Source organism: Typopeltis vanoorti, chromosome 7 (genome assembly GCF_054136105.1).
Source record: "Typopeltis vanoorti isolate ZY-2024b chromosome 7, IOZ_Tvanoo_1.0, whole genome shotgun sequence".
NCBI classification, from domain to species: domain Eukaryota; kingdom Metazoa; phylum Arthropoda; class Arachnida; order Uropygi; family Thelyphonidae; genus Typopeltis; species Typopeltis vanoorti.
In genome coordinates this window covers 134,875,379-134,889,777 of record NC_143555.1, presented here as the reverse complement: position 1 = coordinate 134,889,777, position 14,399 = coordinate 134,875,379, and the positions used below count along the sequence as shown (strand labels likewise).

At 35.4% G+C, this 14,399-nt stretch overlaps 1 protein-coding gene across 1 annotated transcript in view; it reads left to right on the top strand.

Moving 5' to 3' along the window:
• Positions 1-5,283, top strand: part of LOC150105091 (ESF1 homolog) — a 104,472-nt gene extending 99,189 nt beyond the window's left edge. Inside the window, exons 11-12 of the mRNA XM_090396152.1 lie at positions 2,719-2,823; positions 4,978-5,283. Of these exons, the coding sequence (XP_090252278.1) occupies positions 2,719-2,823; positions 4,978-5,256 (384 nt within the window). The 3' untranslated portion in view covers positions 5,257-5,283. The remainder of the gene's footprint in view (positions 1-2,718; positions 2,824-4,977) is intronic.
• Positions 5,284-14,399: the final 9,116 nt, after the last annotated feature.

Here is a 14,399-nt window from a genome sequence, read left to right as displayed (position 1 = left end):
CCATAGTATTCAACACAAAATATGAGGCTAATCTCCTTGAATGGCAGGCAGTCTCAAGTAGAGTAATGTGGGCAAATATGAGAATGGGGAATTGGACAATGAGACTTATTTGTCCCTATGTTCCCACAGAAGGTTCTACTAAGGTAGAGGTGGAGGAATTTTTTGATGCTTTAGAAAAAGCAACTGACACAATGAAAAAGGAAAAGTTGGTCCTTGTTGGGGATCTAAATAGCAGAGTAGGAAATAACTCCATGGTGGACATAGGAAGTTAAAGGGGCAGTGAGGGAAAAGAAGAAAGCATATCAAAAATTCTTTGCAAATAAGTCAGCTTGTGCTCTCAAAGAATACAGAAACAAATGTAAGAAAGCTAAACAAAAGTCATGGGAGGACTTTGGCAAGAACATAGAAAATAAATATCAAGAAGGTGGTAAGATATTCTGGAGGTTGTTGAAGAAGCTTAGAAATGGAGGAAAGAGTGCTGTAATAAAAGAAGTTAGAAATGATAAATGTTACATGAAAACAGGAGGAAAAGATATTCTTGAAGTATGGAGTAATTACTTAGAAAAATTGCTAAATGAAACAAGCAGTGATAGCACAGTGGTAAAAAAAACACACGCCAGGAATGCATATCCATACTTGAAGTAGAAAAAGCCATCAAAGGCTTGAAATGTGGAAGGGCAGCAGGAGTAGATATATTCGACCAATGCTGAAGTATGGTGCTATAAAAGTCTTACAATGGCTGCACTGCATAGTTCAGAAAGCCTGGACAGAGGGAGGAATTCCCAATGACTGGAGTAGAGTTCTAATAGTACCCATATATAAAAAGGGAAATAAAACTGAATATGAGAATTACAAAGGTATTTCCCTACTGACTGTTCCTGGCAAGATCTATCCAAGCATAGTTGAGAAGAATTATGGAAGAACAAGCTGGATTTAGGCCAAATAGAGGCTGTCAGGATCAGATCTTAACTTTACGACAAATAGTTGGGAAATCATGCTAATATAACAAAAATCTGTATTTAAGTTTTGTCGATCTGGAAAAGGCATATGACAAGGTGTCAATGGGGCATTATATCAAGCAATACTCAGTGTGTATTTGAGTTGCTAATCGGCAGTTAGAATTGAAGGAAGTACAGGAAGATGGTTTAATGTTAAATCTGGTGCGAGACAAGGATGTACATTATCCTTTCTGTTATTCATTATCTATATGGATCACATTATGAAGGAAAGTGGTATTAAACATATCAGAATTGGAGGTGTTAATGTCAGCTCTTTGCTTTATGCGAACGATGTTATACTTCTAAATAAATCCGCTACAAGTTTGCAAGAGTCCCTGACTAAATTGAATAACTGTTGTAACAGATATGCTATGAAGGTGAGCATTAAAAAGACAAAGACAATGAAAATAGGTAGAATTGTTGAAAATGTCAACTGTGTTGTGAACGGGGAACTTGTGGAACAAGTAAAACATTTCAGCTACTTAGGCACAATTTTTAGTGAAGATGGTAAATTAAATATGGAAATAGACAACAGAATCAAAGCTGGTATGGTAGGAAGTCAATTGAATAAATTCATATAGAATAAGAGAGAAATTAGCCGGAATACTAAATTAGCTGTATATAAGAACAGTGTTCAAACCAGTTTTAACTTATGGATCTGAGAGCTGGGTCAGAAGTAAAACACTTGACCAAAGACCGCAGATATGAGAGTCCTGAGAAAGATTAGAGGCGTGAACAGATGGCATCAATGGCAATATCATATTAAAAATGAGGATATTAGGAAAGAACTTGACATTGTCAGCATCCAGGAATGCATTAGCATTCCTGGATGCTGACAATCTCAGGTGATATGGTCACTTAAACGGAATGGGCGAGGAAAGATTAGCAAAACAAGTGTTCCCTGCCAGGTTGGCATGAAAAAGACCCAGAGGAAAACCAAGATATAGGTGGATTGATACGCTACAATGTGCTTTAGACGATAGAAATATAAAATCTGATAATGATAATATTGGAGTCTTGACAAGTAACAGACTGATTTGGAGGAAAATTGTAGATAGGAAGTTAGTAATGATGTAAATTTTTCATGTAGTACTATCATATCTGTACACCCTTTGAGGGTATATGTCAGGAAGCTGATGATGTTGTTGTTATGACAGTTTCAGATGTTCTCGAATTCAGTTGAAGAGGATTAGCATTTCAACTCAAGAATTGTCAGCGTTCGTCTTTGGGTCAAGATTTCCCCAATGATATGCACGTCTTCATAGCAGCCCTCTCATGTAAAACAAAATTTAACTTGTACGTATTGTAACAATTCAAAAAAAAAAAAAAAAAAAGGCTGAATAATTTATAAGCGTATAAAAGGATATCACCTCTAAATCATTGACGTGCCACCGGGTCGCAATCTGTTTCCTAGACTATTATGTGAAGGCACAACATAAAATTCACCACATCTCTCTCTCTCTGTTGCTGGGCTGAATGAAGCCAGAAACAAGTTTTCATTCTTTGTACAAGTATATTCCTGGTGGCATTCTTTTTCAAAAGGCAGTTATCTGCATTGAAGGCTATAAACTGTAACGACTACATTATTTGTATGCATATTTTGTTTTCTTTAATCATAAGGGAAAGTTAACCATGATTGAGAGAAGCTACTGTCAACTTGTTTACATTTGTCATGTCCATTTCAGAACATCAGTAATATTAATTTTAATTATTACTTCAGGCTGAATTACAACTGCTGGTGGCTGGAGAAAATAAAAAACATGAAAATGAAGAGAGAATTGGAAAAAAGAAGAAACAAAAAGAAGAAAAGAATGACAGTTTTGAGGTAAATTAATTTTTCTATACTGCTATATATTTCCTAAAACTGCAACAACAAAAATATATTAATATAATATAATTTTTGTTCAGCTCACAGAGTACTCATCAAAAAATACAAATGTCCAATGTATGGTTTCATCTTTTGAGAATGCTATTCAGTTCCGAGGCCTGTGAAACTACATTCAGCATACTTTTGCACTGTCATCTACATTCCCCTAACAGCCTTAATATTTCTGATTTTGTATTTCTGTTCTCTCACTAAACAAAATTTTATCATACCTATCATATCCATTCAAGTGCAGTCCCTCTGTCATATAAGTCCTATCATCCATCAGATTTATTCCAAACATCTTAAAAATTGCACACTATTCCTTCTACACAACCTATGCATTGAAATACAATCATTGCTCTTATTGATTTGCTACTGTCATGAACCCTGGCAACAGACTTACAAACTTCTCTCTCTCTCTCTCTCAGACACTCTTCTTTTTCACTTCCAGACACTTGTTCTTATCTCATTCTGGCTAAAATTATTAACTCCCAGTTTATATAAAATGTTATGTTAAACGGGTATAAGGCAGGAGTGCACTTTTTCCTCACTATATTCATCATCTCTATGAATCACAGTATAAAATGATCAAAAGCAGCACTAGATGATTTCACACTCCTAAATAAATCTATTATGAGTGTTCAGAACAATTAGTTTTTTTTTTCCCTAAATTAAAAAGAAAAGGAAAGAAACTCTGAAAACAGGGGAAGATTAGAAAAACAACTGCTTCATCAGGGAAGAACAAAATGTAAGATCTGACAAGTAAGATTAATTTGGCAGAACATTGTTCATGAAAATACCTATAGAAGTGAATCTGGATAGCATATTTGGTGCACTAACCCAAATATATGAGCAGTATTCTAAAGTTGGGTGTATTTGGGGTATACAGTTTCAGATAAGACAGTGTCTTGAGTGGAAAAGAACATTTACTAAAATTTTGGGATGCTGAGATGGGGATCATATGTCCTGGAAATGTTCATGACTTTCTTACAGCCTTATGTCCAGTCATTGTTGATGACTCTCTCCATGCTTTTTGAAAGAACTGAAGTGACAGTAAGTCTAAGAATGATGGATGACATCACCTTTGTGGGCTGCATGTAAGCTTGTTTCCATGCTGTAAGGTAGATGCCACACTGGTACCATAGAAGATGATATCAGAAAACTTTGGGTCCTAGATTTCAGGCTCTTCTGCTGACATACTAGAGGAAACATGGACTGAGCTGTTGTTGGTAATGATTTGCTATGGTCATTGATGCTGGGTTGAATAAGAAGCAAATTTTCTGAATTTGGCTCATTAGATGAGGATGATTTTGCAGCTTGCAACAGCTGTACTCTTAAGTCAAAGGATGGAGTTTGAGCCTTGAGCAACTTTGATATTTTTTCTGGGACTGCCTTAATAGTCTGTGAAAAAGATTTTAGATGGACGGAATGCAGATCTTCGTTCCAGTTTACTTATATTCAGAGCACCTTTGTAATGCGAAAGCTTACAAGTCTCACAGGGTAAAGGATATCCCATTATAAAGGAAATTTGGATAAGGTTATTTGGCATGGCTTACAAAGAGGAGAAATTGACATGATATATTTGAAAGGAGAATTGGTTAAGAAAAGTTCAAGTACTATGATGATCATGAAGTAAAGGGACTTTATGTTAGGTCATTACTAAAACAAGATCTACCTCAGTATCCCTCTTAACATGAGTTTGTAATTGTCGATGGCCCAAAGAAATTGATCTTACTGGAGGTGTTTTAACCATAAATAAAGAGATTTTGGAGAATGATAAGGACAACCAGAAAATTTTGGACCAGAGCAGATCTGATAGCTGCACTTTGAGAGGCATCACCTGCACTTTCTGTAAGAGACCAGGAAAACCAAACATTGCAATAGCTACTCTAGTAAGCAAGACTGATATTTCACTGGGCAGTGCTAATCAATAGTGATGTTTGTGTTCTGTACTACCTTTTTGTTCGATCATTATTCCTCCAGAGTAAAAAATAGTTTTTTCTTAATTATCATATCAGAACAGACATAGTATAGTAGTAACTTTCCTTTTTGAAACTGCTTTAAAATTTGTTTTTCACCATATAAATTGTTTATTACTTATAACTATTTCAGGTAAACGTGAAGGATCCTCGTTTTTCTGCTATCTTCACCTCTCATCTCTTCAACATCGATCCCTCAGATCCACATTACAAAGAAACTAAAGGAATGAAGGCTATTATTGAAGAAAAACAACGTCTAAGATCAAACGTTGGTGAAGAAATTACAAATGATCTTCACACTCAGTATAAATTTCAGGCAGAAGCAACTTCACAACTGATAAATTCAGTCAAAAGAAAAACAAAAGACATTAACTATAGTGTGATGAATGGAAAAAGAAAGTGTATCAGGTGATGTAAATAAACACTAAAAAATTGTAAATTTTTCTCATTGTTAAATAATCCCAATTTATCTACTCTTAGGAAGCAGTTGATAGTGGTAGAAACCTAGGTGTAAACACAATCTTTAATCTAGAAAAAAAAAAAATCTCCTCCCCTTCAAAAACATGCAAACTAATTGCTACCATATATATATCTCTTAGTTGTATCATTTTCCCCATAAGAGTTTTATCCTATTGATATCAATAATAATGCACTTCCATTTTATTTCTGCTTCCTACATAGATTCCTGAGATCCTCTGATATAGTAAGAATGTATTCAGTGTTTTACTTCAAATTCAAAAATTGCAATAGTTCTGATACTTTGAGGTCATAATACTGCTAAATGGACAAACTTAAGCTCACTCATTCACTTTATTAGTATTTTTTTTAAGGTTCCAGCACCCAGGTGCATTTGTTGACCAATGTTTGAGTCAGTGGCAAGAGTAACTTAATATTAGTACAGTATTATCAAGCTCTAAGTGACAGTGCAAGAAAATGAGTTCAAAGCAGTATTTAGTGAAATTTTAAAAAAATATATATAAGTTGAATATTGAATTTTTGAAAGTTTGCAACACTTAATCATTATTTCACTAAGCTCTGCATCTTGGTTAAAATGCTAGATCTACAAGGCATCATTTTGAGAAATGAGCTTTTTATTTATGCAGTAGGATGAATATTTCAGCAATATCAAAAAAAAAAGATTTTCATTATGGATCCTGTAAGTTTATATGGAATTTATTTCCCAGACTAAATGCTATCTCAGATGGAGGGCTACAATTGTGTTGTTGGTATGAACATTCTGATACTTTGCTAGATGTAATATAGTAATACCCCATTTAACACTCAGGATGCGTTCCTAGCATCCTGAGTGTTAAATGGGGCTAAACAGGGTCATTTTAACACTAGTAAGTAGGGGAACACGTGACCGAATAAACCAGTTTTACTTTAATTTTAAGTTATTTTTATATTAACTTGCAAAATATATGTACAAAGTTTATTTTTGTGCTGTCGAAGGTTCTTGATTTGTTTAGTGAAGAAGTTGCCTAGTGTCATTCATTTTCTCTAGTCTAGTGTTTTCTCTAATTAAGCAATTGTCAGTAGCAAGAGATGGCATCCAAAATGCCTAGTCTTGCTTTTGTACTTCAAAATCTCGATCATTCACTACAACTTGATTAACGATTTCAATTACTGTCACAAAATTTTTTCTGAGGAAAAATGTAGCAAGTTCTTTGTTTTCAGGTTTTTGTTGATTTCCTTGGTCAATAATATCGATGATTACAGCGCATAAATAACGTTTTACATAGCACTCCAAATCATACTGATAGCATGGACACTGTTTCACTCCTAATGAACAACAACACGAAGTACTGGGAAAACAAATGCATGGGAAAAACATAGGTTTGGGGAATTACAGCACTACGACGAAGTCACTTTCGCTGATTGGTTTGGGAATAATCGTATTATATACGAATCAAGGGAAATACAGCGATAAATTGAATCAGCGTAAATTTAGCGCTGTTTTAGGCTTTAAGTAGAATTGCATTATATTGAATCATGGAATATTTAGCACTTTTTTTTTAGGGTTTGGAAAAAAAAACATATCGAATCAGCATTAAACAGGATCTTACTCCATGGTTAATTGTGGAATAAGGTTTACTGCACAATTATGTACTGCTTTGAAAGAGAGATTACTGCTGTTTGAGAGAGCATATCAATACACTTAGTCGTAGAAAGTTTTTTTCGCTTGGTTATACTATAAATTAAAGATGCCAATTACTCCGGACTCAGAGAAAGATGTTGAGACCCCCAGTCCTGAAGATACTTTCAGACGCAAACTTTGTTTGCTCACACTTGGATAAAGGTTTAAACTAAACTTATTATAGTCTAACCAAGTGAAAAATAAACTCTGAACATCTTTCTCTGAATCTGGAGTAATTTAATAATAAGGCTGTACACCCTTTGGCAACTCCTATAGGTTAGGATGACCTCTCACTGCTTCTGCCTTGGTGTCTCCACTGCTGGGCCTGGCTCCCACTGACGAGACCTCAATAAAGGTTGAAACCGGTATGCCTTTTGTAAAATTTTGTCCACTGTAATTAATTAAATGGCTTTTATAGGATAGCCTACATAATTCAGTGTATGCGGATAGTACATACTATAGCCACTCACTATAGTTCGCTACTGAATAAAGTACAACCAAAGATCACAAATGCATCATTCCACACAATGCTGGTCTAAAGGAAATTCACAATAGCAAACTTTCCTGCTATAATAAACTATTGTTGTGGTTCCTTGAAGTCTGCTAGTGAAACCAATTGTAATTGTTATTTAACATGGACACAATTGGCATTTTACATGAAAGTCATAAGGCTCTATCTTGAATCTCATCTTAGATGCACAGAATGGCAACCTATTTTTAGAGAAAATTAATCAATTGATAAAATATGATGCTTCTCTTACTCTCAAACTAGGCATCACTCAGGAAACCATAGAAGAGATTCATCCAAGTCCAGTCATTCTGGAGATATTTTGACTGTAAATGCATTTTGTATTAAGAATTTATCATCACAATGTACATTTTCCTGTGGAATGAATCATTGCAACTGTAAAGAAAATAGATGTCTTATTTTCCATAAATGTAAAGCACATCTCCTAGAGGAGATGTATGATAAATAAGCCTTTGGCTCTCTATTTCAGTAATACATGGTTTATTTATTTTCAATTACTATCTAGAAATTATTGCACAAAGAATAAAAAAAAAAAAACCATACTATACTGACATCGGAGGTCACAGTATATCTCTCTGATACAATTTACTGTCAAATATCACAAACCTTTACATAACATGTTAAACCAATCTGACAGCAAAAATAGTGCAGAATATCACTCATAACATATGAATGCACGGCTACTCATGACCTCCAAGCATTATACACTGAATGGTGTAAGAATATTTATATTAAACATTTTGCATGTATCTGTCAGATCAGCTGCAAGCTAGGTTAAAGGTGCATTAATCAAAACTCTTGCCGTGTATATCAAGGGATTGCCGCAATTGATTTCGCCGTGTTAAGCAAGGGATACCTGTGTGTATGTATATGTATATTTATAATGTGATGAGCACCAGAAGATAGATAAAAATTCATACATTACTAAAATGATAACTTAAACGGCATTAATTTTGTATTAAATGATAGCAAAACAAGTCATGTGAAGACCTCTGTTTTGCTACCATATCACTAAGAATATAAAAGATAAATAAGATATCAATGTTCTGGAAGCTAATGAGAAAACTTTGAAATAGTAAAAAGAATTCATAGATCATAAAAACTGAAAATAAATGGTATTCTGAATATCAAGAATATTACGTGGTTACTTTAAAAGGTTATTCGAGAGGAAGATAGGAAAAACTATCAGAAATATCGAAAGGGAGCTGGGAGTACATAATATTCAAATATGAAATTATTAGTGATTATACTATGCTACATACTTCAGAATGTCTGGGTTAAAAGATTGTGTTGGGCACTGTTTGAATTTTGGATGACTGCAGTAGAACTCAATGAGAATTAGAGGAATTTACTTGCTGGATGTTCCAGGTAAGAAAATTGCAAATCATAATCTAGTGAGAACAGATTGTGTTCAGAATGCCAGAAATCAGCAAAATATAACAAGGATATCCATTTGTTTTTGAATCCAGAAAAGTACTAAGGACAAACAGACTAGTCTTGAATATTTTTAGATCTCATTTTAATTCTCACGTGTTACAAAAATATCTGAAGTGGTCAGTCCGAAGTTCATAACTTCATCTGTCAGACTGCCTGGTATCTTTCATTTTCCGATTATTAAATGAATGAAAGATTCCCAAAAAGAAATGAAACACTAGTAAAGTTTTGAAGTGTATAGAAGAAGCAAAGCTTTAATGCTACAAGAAATCCCTAATAACCAAAAATAAAGATAATATCCATATATAAAAAAGGCTGCATCTAGCGCAAGCTATGGATTTGAAACTTAAAAGAATCATAAACAAAATAAAAGCAGGTAGGATTTAGATCTGCAAAAAATATAATCTACACTGTAATTATCAAAATTAACACAGCAATCGTTCCCTCCCCACCGTTATTTGAGAAACTTTTAAACAAGCTTGTTCATTAAGCAGGAAGTCTATTTCATCCTCCAGCACTATAAAAATACCATTACAACAATAAATTTCATAGCAGATGAAATTTCACTCTGGCTCACAGGTAAAAGGAAGCACACAGAAAAATTAGTAAAATGGGCCTTACTAATGAATTTCAATGTAGCACTATCGGGGTGCTTAAGGGTCAAAGCTGTATAACTGAGAGGAGACCTCCACATAGCCTTTAAAGGAATGCGGAGAACCGACCAGGGCTTCTGACCTAATGTCCAATCCTCACCTTCTCGTGGTGCACCCTGTTGGGTATCTACTTTGATACTGAACGAACGAGGATGGGCTGGCAATTTGGGATTTAGCCGACCAAATTGTATTCTTATTGGTTAAACCAAAATAAAAAATTATGGTACAGCATGACAAAATTTCATGCCGGCTGGGGCGTCGCCCGGTTAAACAAGGCCCCCGTTGTTTTCGTCAGGGAACCAGGGCAAACAGCAAAAAGTCAGCTACTGGAACAAATCTGAAAACAAACCCCAACTCAACATCACCAGAGTTAAAGATCGGTATTATCAACGTAAGAAGCCTGAATGGCAAAGAAATGGAGCTGGCTGAGGAATTAGATAAGTACCAGATCGACATAATAGGGGTGACTGAAACAAAAAAGACCAAAACTGGTGAGATCTTTCTGAGCAATAAATACAAAATGTTATAATCAGGCAATGACAATCAAGGAAAAGAAGGAGTAGCCATAGTATTCAACACAAAATACGAGGCTAATCTTCTTGAATGGCAGTCAGTCTCAAGTAGAGTAATGTGGGCAAATATGAGAATGGGGAACTGGACAATGAGACTTATTTGTGCCTATGGTGCCACAGAAGGTTCTACTAAGGTAGAAGTGGAGGAATTTTTTGAGGCTTTAGAAAAAGCAACTGACACAATGAAAAAGGAAAAGTTGGTCCTTGTTGGGGATCTAAATAGTAGAGTAGGAAATGATTGTGAGACATACAAAAATATTTTGGGAAAATTTGGAGAAAAGAGCAAAGCTAATATTAATGGCAAATATCTGTTGGATTTCTGCTCAGGACATGGACTGGTTATTACTAACACCATGTTCCAACATAAAAATGTGCACAAATTCACATGGAGAGAAGAGGCTAGGAATAAGAAAAGTCTCATTGACTATGTTATTGTTGATAGTGATGTTTTCTCCCTGGTGCAGGACACCAGAGTGTACAGAGGATTTGAAATTGGAAGTGATCACTATTTAGTCTTGAGCAGGATAAAATTGAATTTCATATTGAAAAGAATAACATGTAAGAAAGTTTTAAACCGAATAAAAGTTGAGCAGCTCTCAGATGTGAACTGTAGACTAAAATACATAAAGATTATTGAAGAAAAAATGAAAGAGTTTGAGAACAGGAACCAAACCTTGGAGATTCAGTGCCACACCTTGAAGAAAACCCTGATTGATTTGGCCAGAGAGGCATGTGGTGAGGTTGTCTGCAAAGATAGAAAAATCAGAACCCCATGGTGGACATAGGAAGTTAAAGAGGCAGTGAAGGAAAAGAAGAAAGCATATCAAAAGTTCCTGGCAAATAAGTCAGCTTTTACTCTTACAGAATACAGAGACAAATGTAAGAAAGCTAAACAGTGTGTAAAACTAGCTAAACAAAAGTCATGGGAGGACTTTGGCAAGAATATAGAAAATAAATATCAAGAAGGTGGCAAAATATTCTGGAGGTTGTTGAAGAAGCTTAGGAATGGAGGAAAGAGTGCTGTAAAAGGAATTAGAGATGATAAAGGTGAAATGAAAACAGGAGAAAAAGATATCCTTGAAGTATGGAGTAATTACTTTGAAAAACTGCTAAATGAAACAAGCAGTGATGACAGCACAGTGATAAAAAACACTGACCAGGCATGCAGTCAGGAATATATATCCATGCTTGAAATGTGTAAAGGCAGCAGGAGTAGATGATATTCGACCAGAAATGCTGAAGTATGGTCGTATAAGAGTCTTACAGTGGCTGCACTGCATAGTTCAGAAAGCCTGGACAGAGGGACGAATTCCCGATGATTGGAGTAGAGCTCTCATAGTACCCATATATAAAAAGGGAAATAAAACTGAATGTGAGAATTACAGAGGTATTTCTCTACTGAGTGTTCCTGGCAAGATCTATGCAAGTATACTTGAGAAACGGTTGAGAAGAATTGTGGAAGAAAAGCTTGGTGAAGAACAAGCTGGATTCAGGCCAAATAGAGGCTGTCAGGATCAGATCTTCACTTTACGACAAATAGTCGAGAAAGCATGGGAATATAACAAAGATCTGTATTTAAGTTTTGTCGATTTGGAAAAGGCATATGACAAGGTGCCAAGAGAGAAGCTATTCAATATGCTGCAGTTATATGGTGTCAATGGGGCATTATATCAAGCAATACTTAGTCTTTATTTGAGTTGTGAGTCAGCAGTTAGAATTGAAGGAAGTATAGGAAGATGGTTTAATGTTAAATCTGGTGTGAGACAAGGATGTACATTATCCCCTCTGTTATTCATTATCTATATGGATCACATTATGAAGGAATGTGGTATTAAACCTGATATCAAAATTGGAGATGTTAATGTCAGCTCTTTGCTTTATGCGGATGATGTTATACTTCTAAATAAATCCGCTACAAGTCTGCAAGATTCTCTGACTAAATTGAATAGCTGTTGTAATAGATATGGTATGAAGGTCAGCAATAAAAAGACAAAGACAATGAAAATAGGCAGAATCATTGAAAATGTCAACTGTGTTGTGAATGGAGAACCTGTGGAACAAGTAAAATATTTCAGCTACTTAGGCACAATTTTTACTGAAGATGGTAAACTAAATATAGAAATAGACAACAGAATCAGCAAAGCTGGTATCGTGGGAAGTCAATTGAATAAATTCATATGGAATAAGAAAGAAATTAGTCGGACCACTAAATTAGCTGTATACAAGACTGTGTTCAAACCAATTTTAACTTATGGATCTGAGAGCTGGGTAAGAAGTAAAACACTTGACCAAAGACTAGAGACCGCAGATATGAGAGTCCTGAGAAAGATTAGAGGCGTGAACAGATGGCATCAATGGCAATATCATATTAAAAATGAGGATATTAGGAAAGAACTTGACATTGTCAGCATCCAGGAATGCGTTAGCAGAGCTAATCTCAGATGGTATGGTCACTTAAATAGAATGGGAGAGGAAAGATTAGCAAAACAAGTGTTCTCTGCCAGGTTGGCAGGAAAACGACCCAGAGGAAGACCAAGATATAGGTGGATTGATACGGTACAAAGTGCCTTAGACGATAGAAATATAAGATCTGATAATGTTGGAGTCTTGACAAGTAACAGACTGATTTGGAGGAAAATTGTAGATAGGAAGTTAGTAATGATGTAATTGTTTCATGTAGTACTGTCATATCCTGTACACCCCTTGAGGGTACATGGCAGGAATTTGATGATGCAGCACTATCATATGATACTACCTTTGCAATAACTCAGTTTGGGAAATTCCTGTCCTGCTACAGCTTGGCAGAAAGTAATGTTATTGTAAAGTAAAATGCCTAGGAGTAACAACAGCATGATTACAATATGGTAAGCCACATAAAAATAAGAGTAGGAGTGCAGAGTACTGAAGCATATGGCATGAGAGAGAGAGAAAAGCCTAGCCTCAGTTGAAACACACACTAGTGAGTTCCAAAATGCCTTTTCAAGCAACATCAGCATCACAACTGTTTGTCAGAGCTGGAGAAAATGGGTTTCCCTTCCCTGGCCATGCAATCACATACAAGCTTAAGATCAGCAAGGGCAAACCAAGCATCGAGTGGTGTCAAGCTTGCTGCCATCAGACTCTGGAGTGATGAATTATGCTTCACCACCTGGCAATCTGTGAAGTTTGACAAAGAAGGCATGGTCTGGAGGTGTTTTTTGTGGGTCTACCAAAAACACCCAATGATGGATAATCTTAACACTGCTGCCTATGACATTCTAAACAATTCTGTGCTTCCAACATTATGGCAACAGTTCACTGAAAGCCCTGTACTGTATCAAAATGATAATTTCCCTGTCCACAAAGCAGTCTGTGTATTTTGAGATTGGTGCTGAATTTGATCTCAAATCTACCTAAACACCTGTGGAATGAATTGGAATGCCAATTGCAAACCAGGCTAAAATGCCCATCAGCAACAGCACTAATGCTCTTCTGTAAGAATGGACAGGCATTACTACAGCAACATATCAACATCTAGTGGAAAGCCTTTCCAGAAGATTGAAGGCTGTGCAAAGGATGGATCAAACTCCATATTAATGCCTTTCATATTAGAGTGAGAGGGAATGAGCAGGTATAAAGATATTTTTGATCAGATAGTATATGAAATACCAGTTTAGAAAAGAATCATGCAGTGAATCCCTTCATTTTTTATGTATCCTCCATCCACAAACAGTTCTAAACCTATAGTACATCAATATCATGGATGGGCTAAGAAAAACTTTGCCCAAAAATCCTGCTCCAGAGATCAAATATGGAACTTTTCAAGGCATTTCAGGCCTCCAATAAGCAGAGTAGATCTTACACCAGGTGATGAAATACATCTAAAGATAATCGCAAAACCAGCTATGCCAGGATTGAAACCCATTGCTTGTCAGCTAGAGACAAAGTATGTTAACCACTCAGCCAACCATGTCACAATCTTAAGACTAGTAATAGAGTCAGTATAAGAAAAAGTGGAGTTATTTCTAAATACAAAAATTACATGTGAAATATGTAAATACAGTATTATTTACAAAAGAAAGAGACAAAAGCACTTAAAAGAAAAATTAAATAGAAGAGGTCAAAAAAAAAATTAAGGTGCATTAATCAGTCAAGTTAAATGGTGAAGAAACTATTAAGCACAGAAGAAATTATAATGGTCTACTATGACCAAACATTAAAAATGTTTGGAAAAACACACTTTTCCAAAAG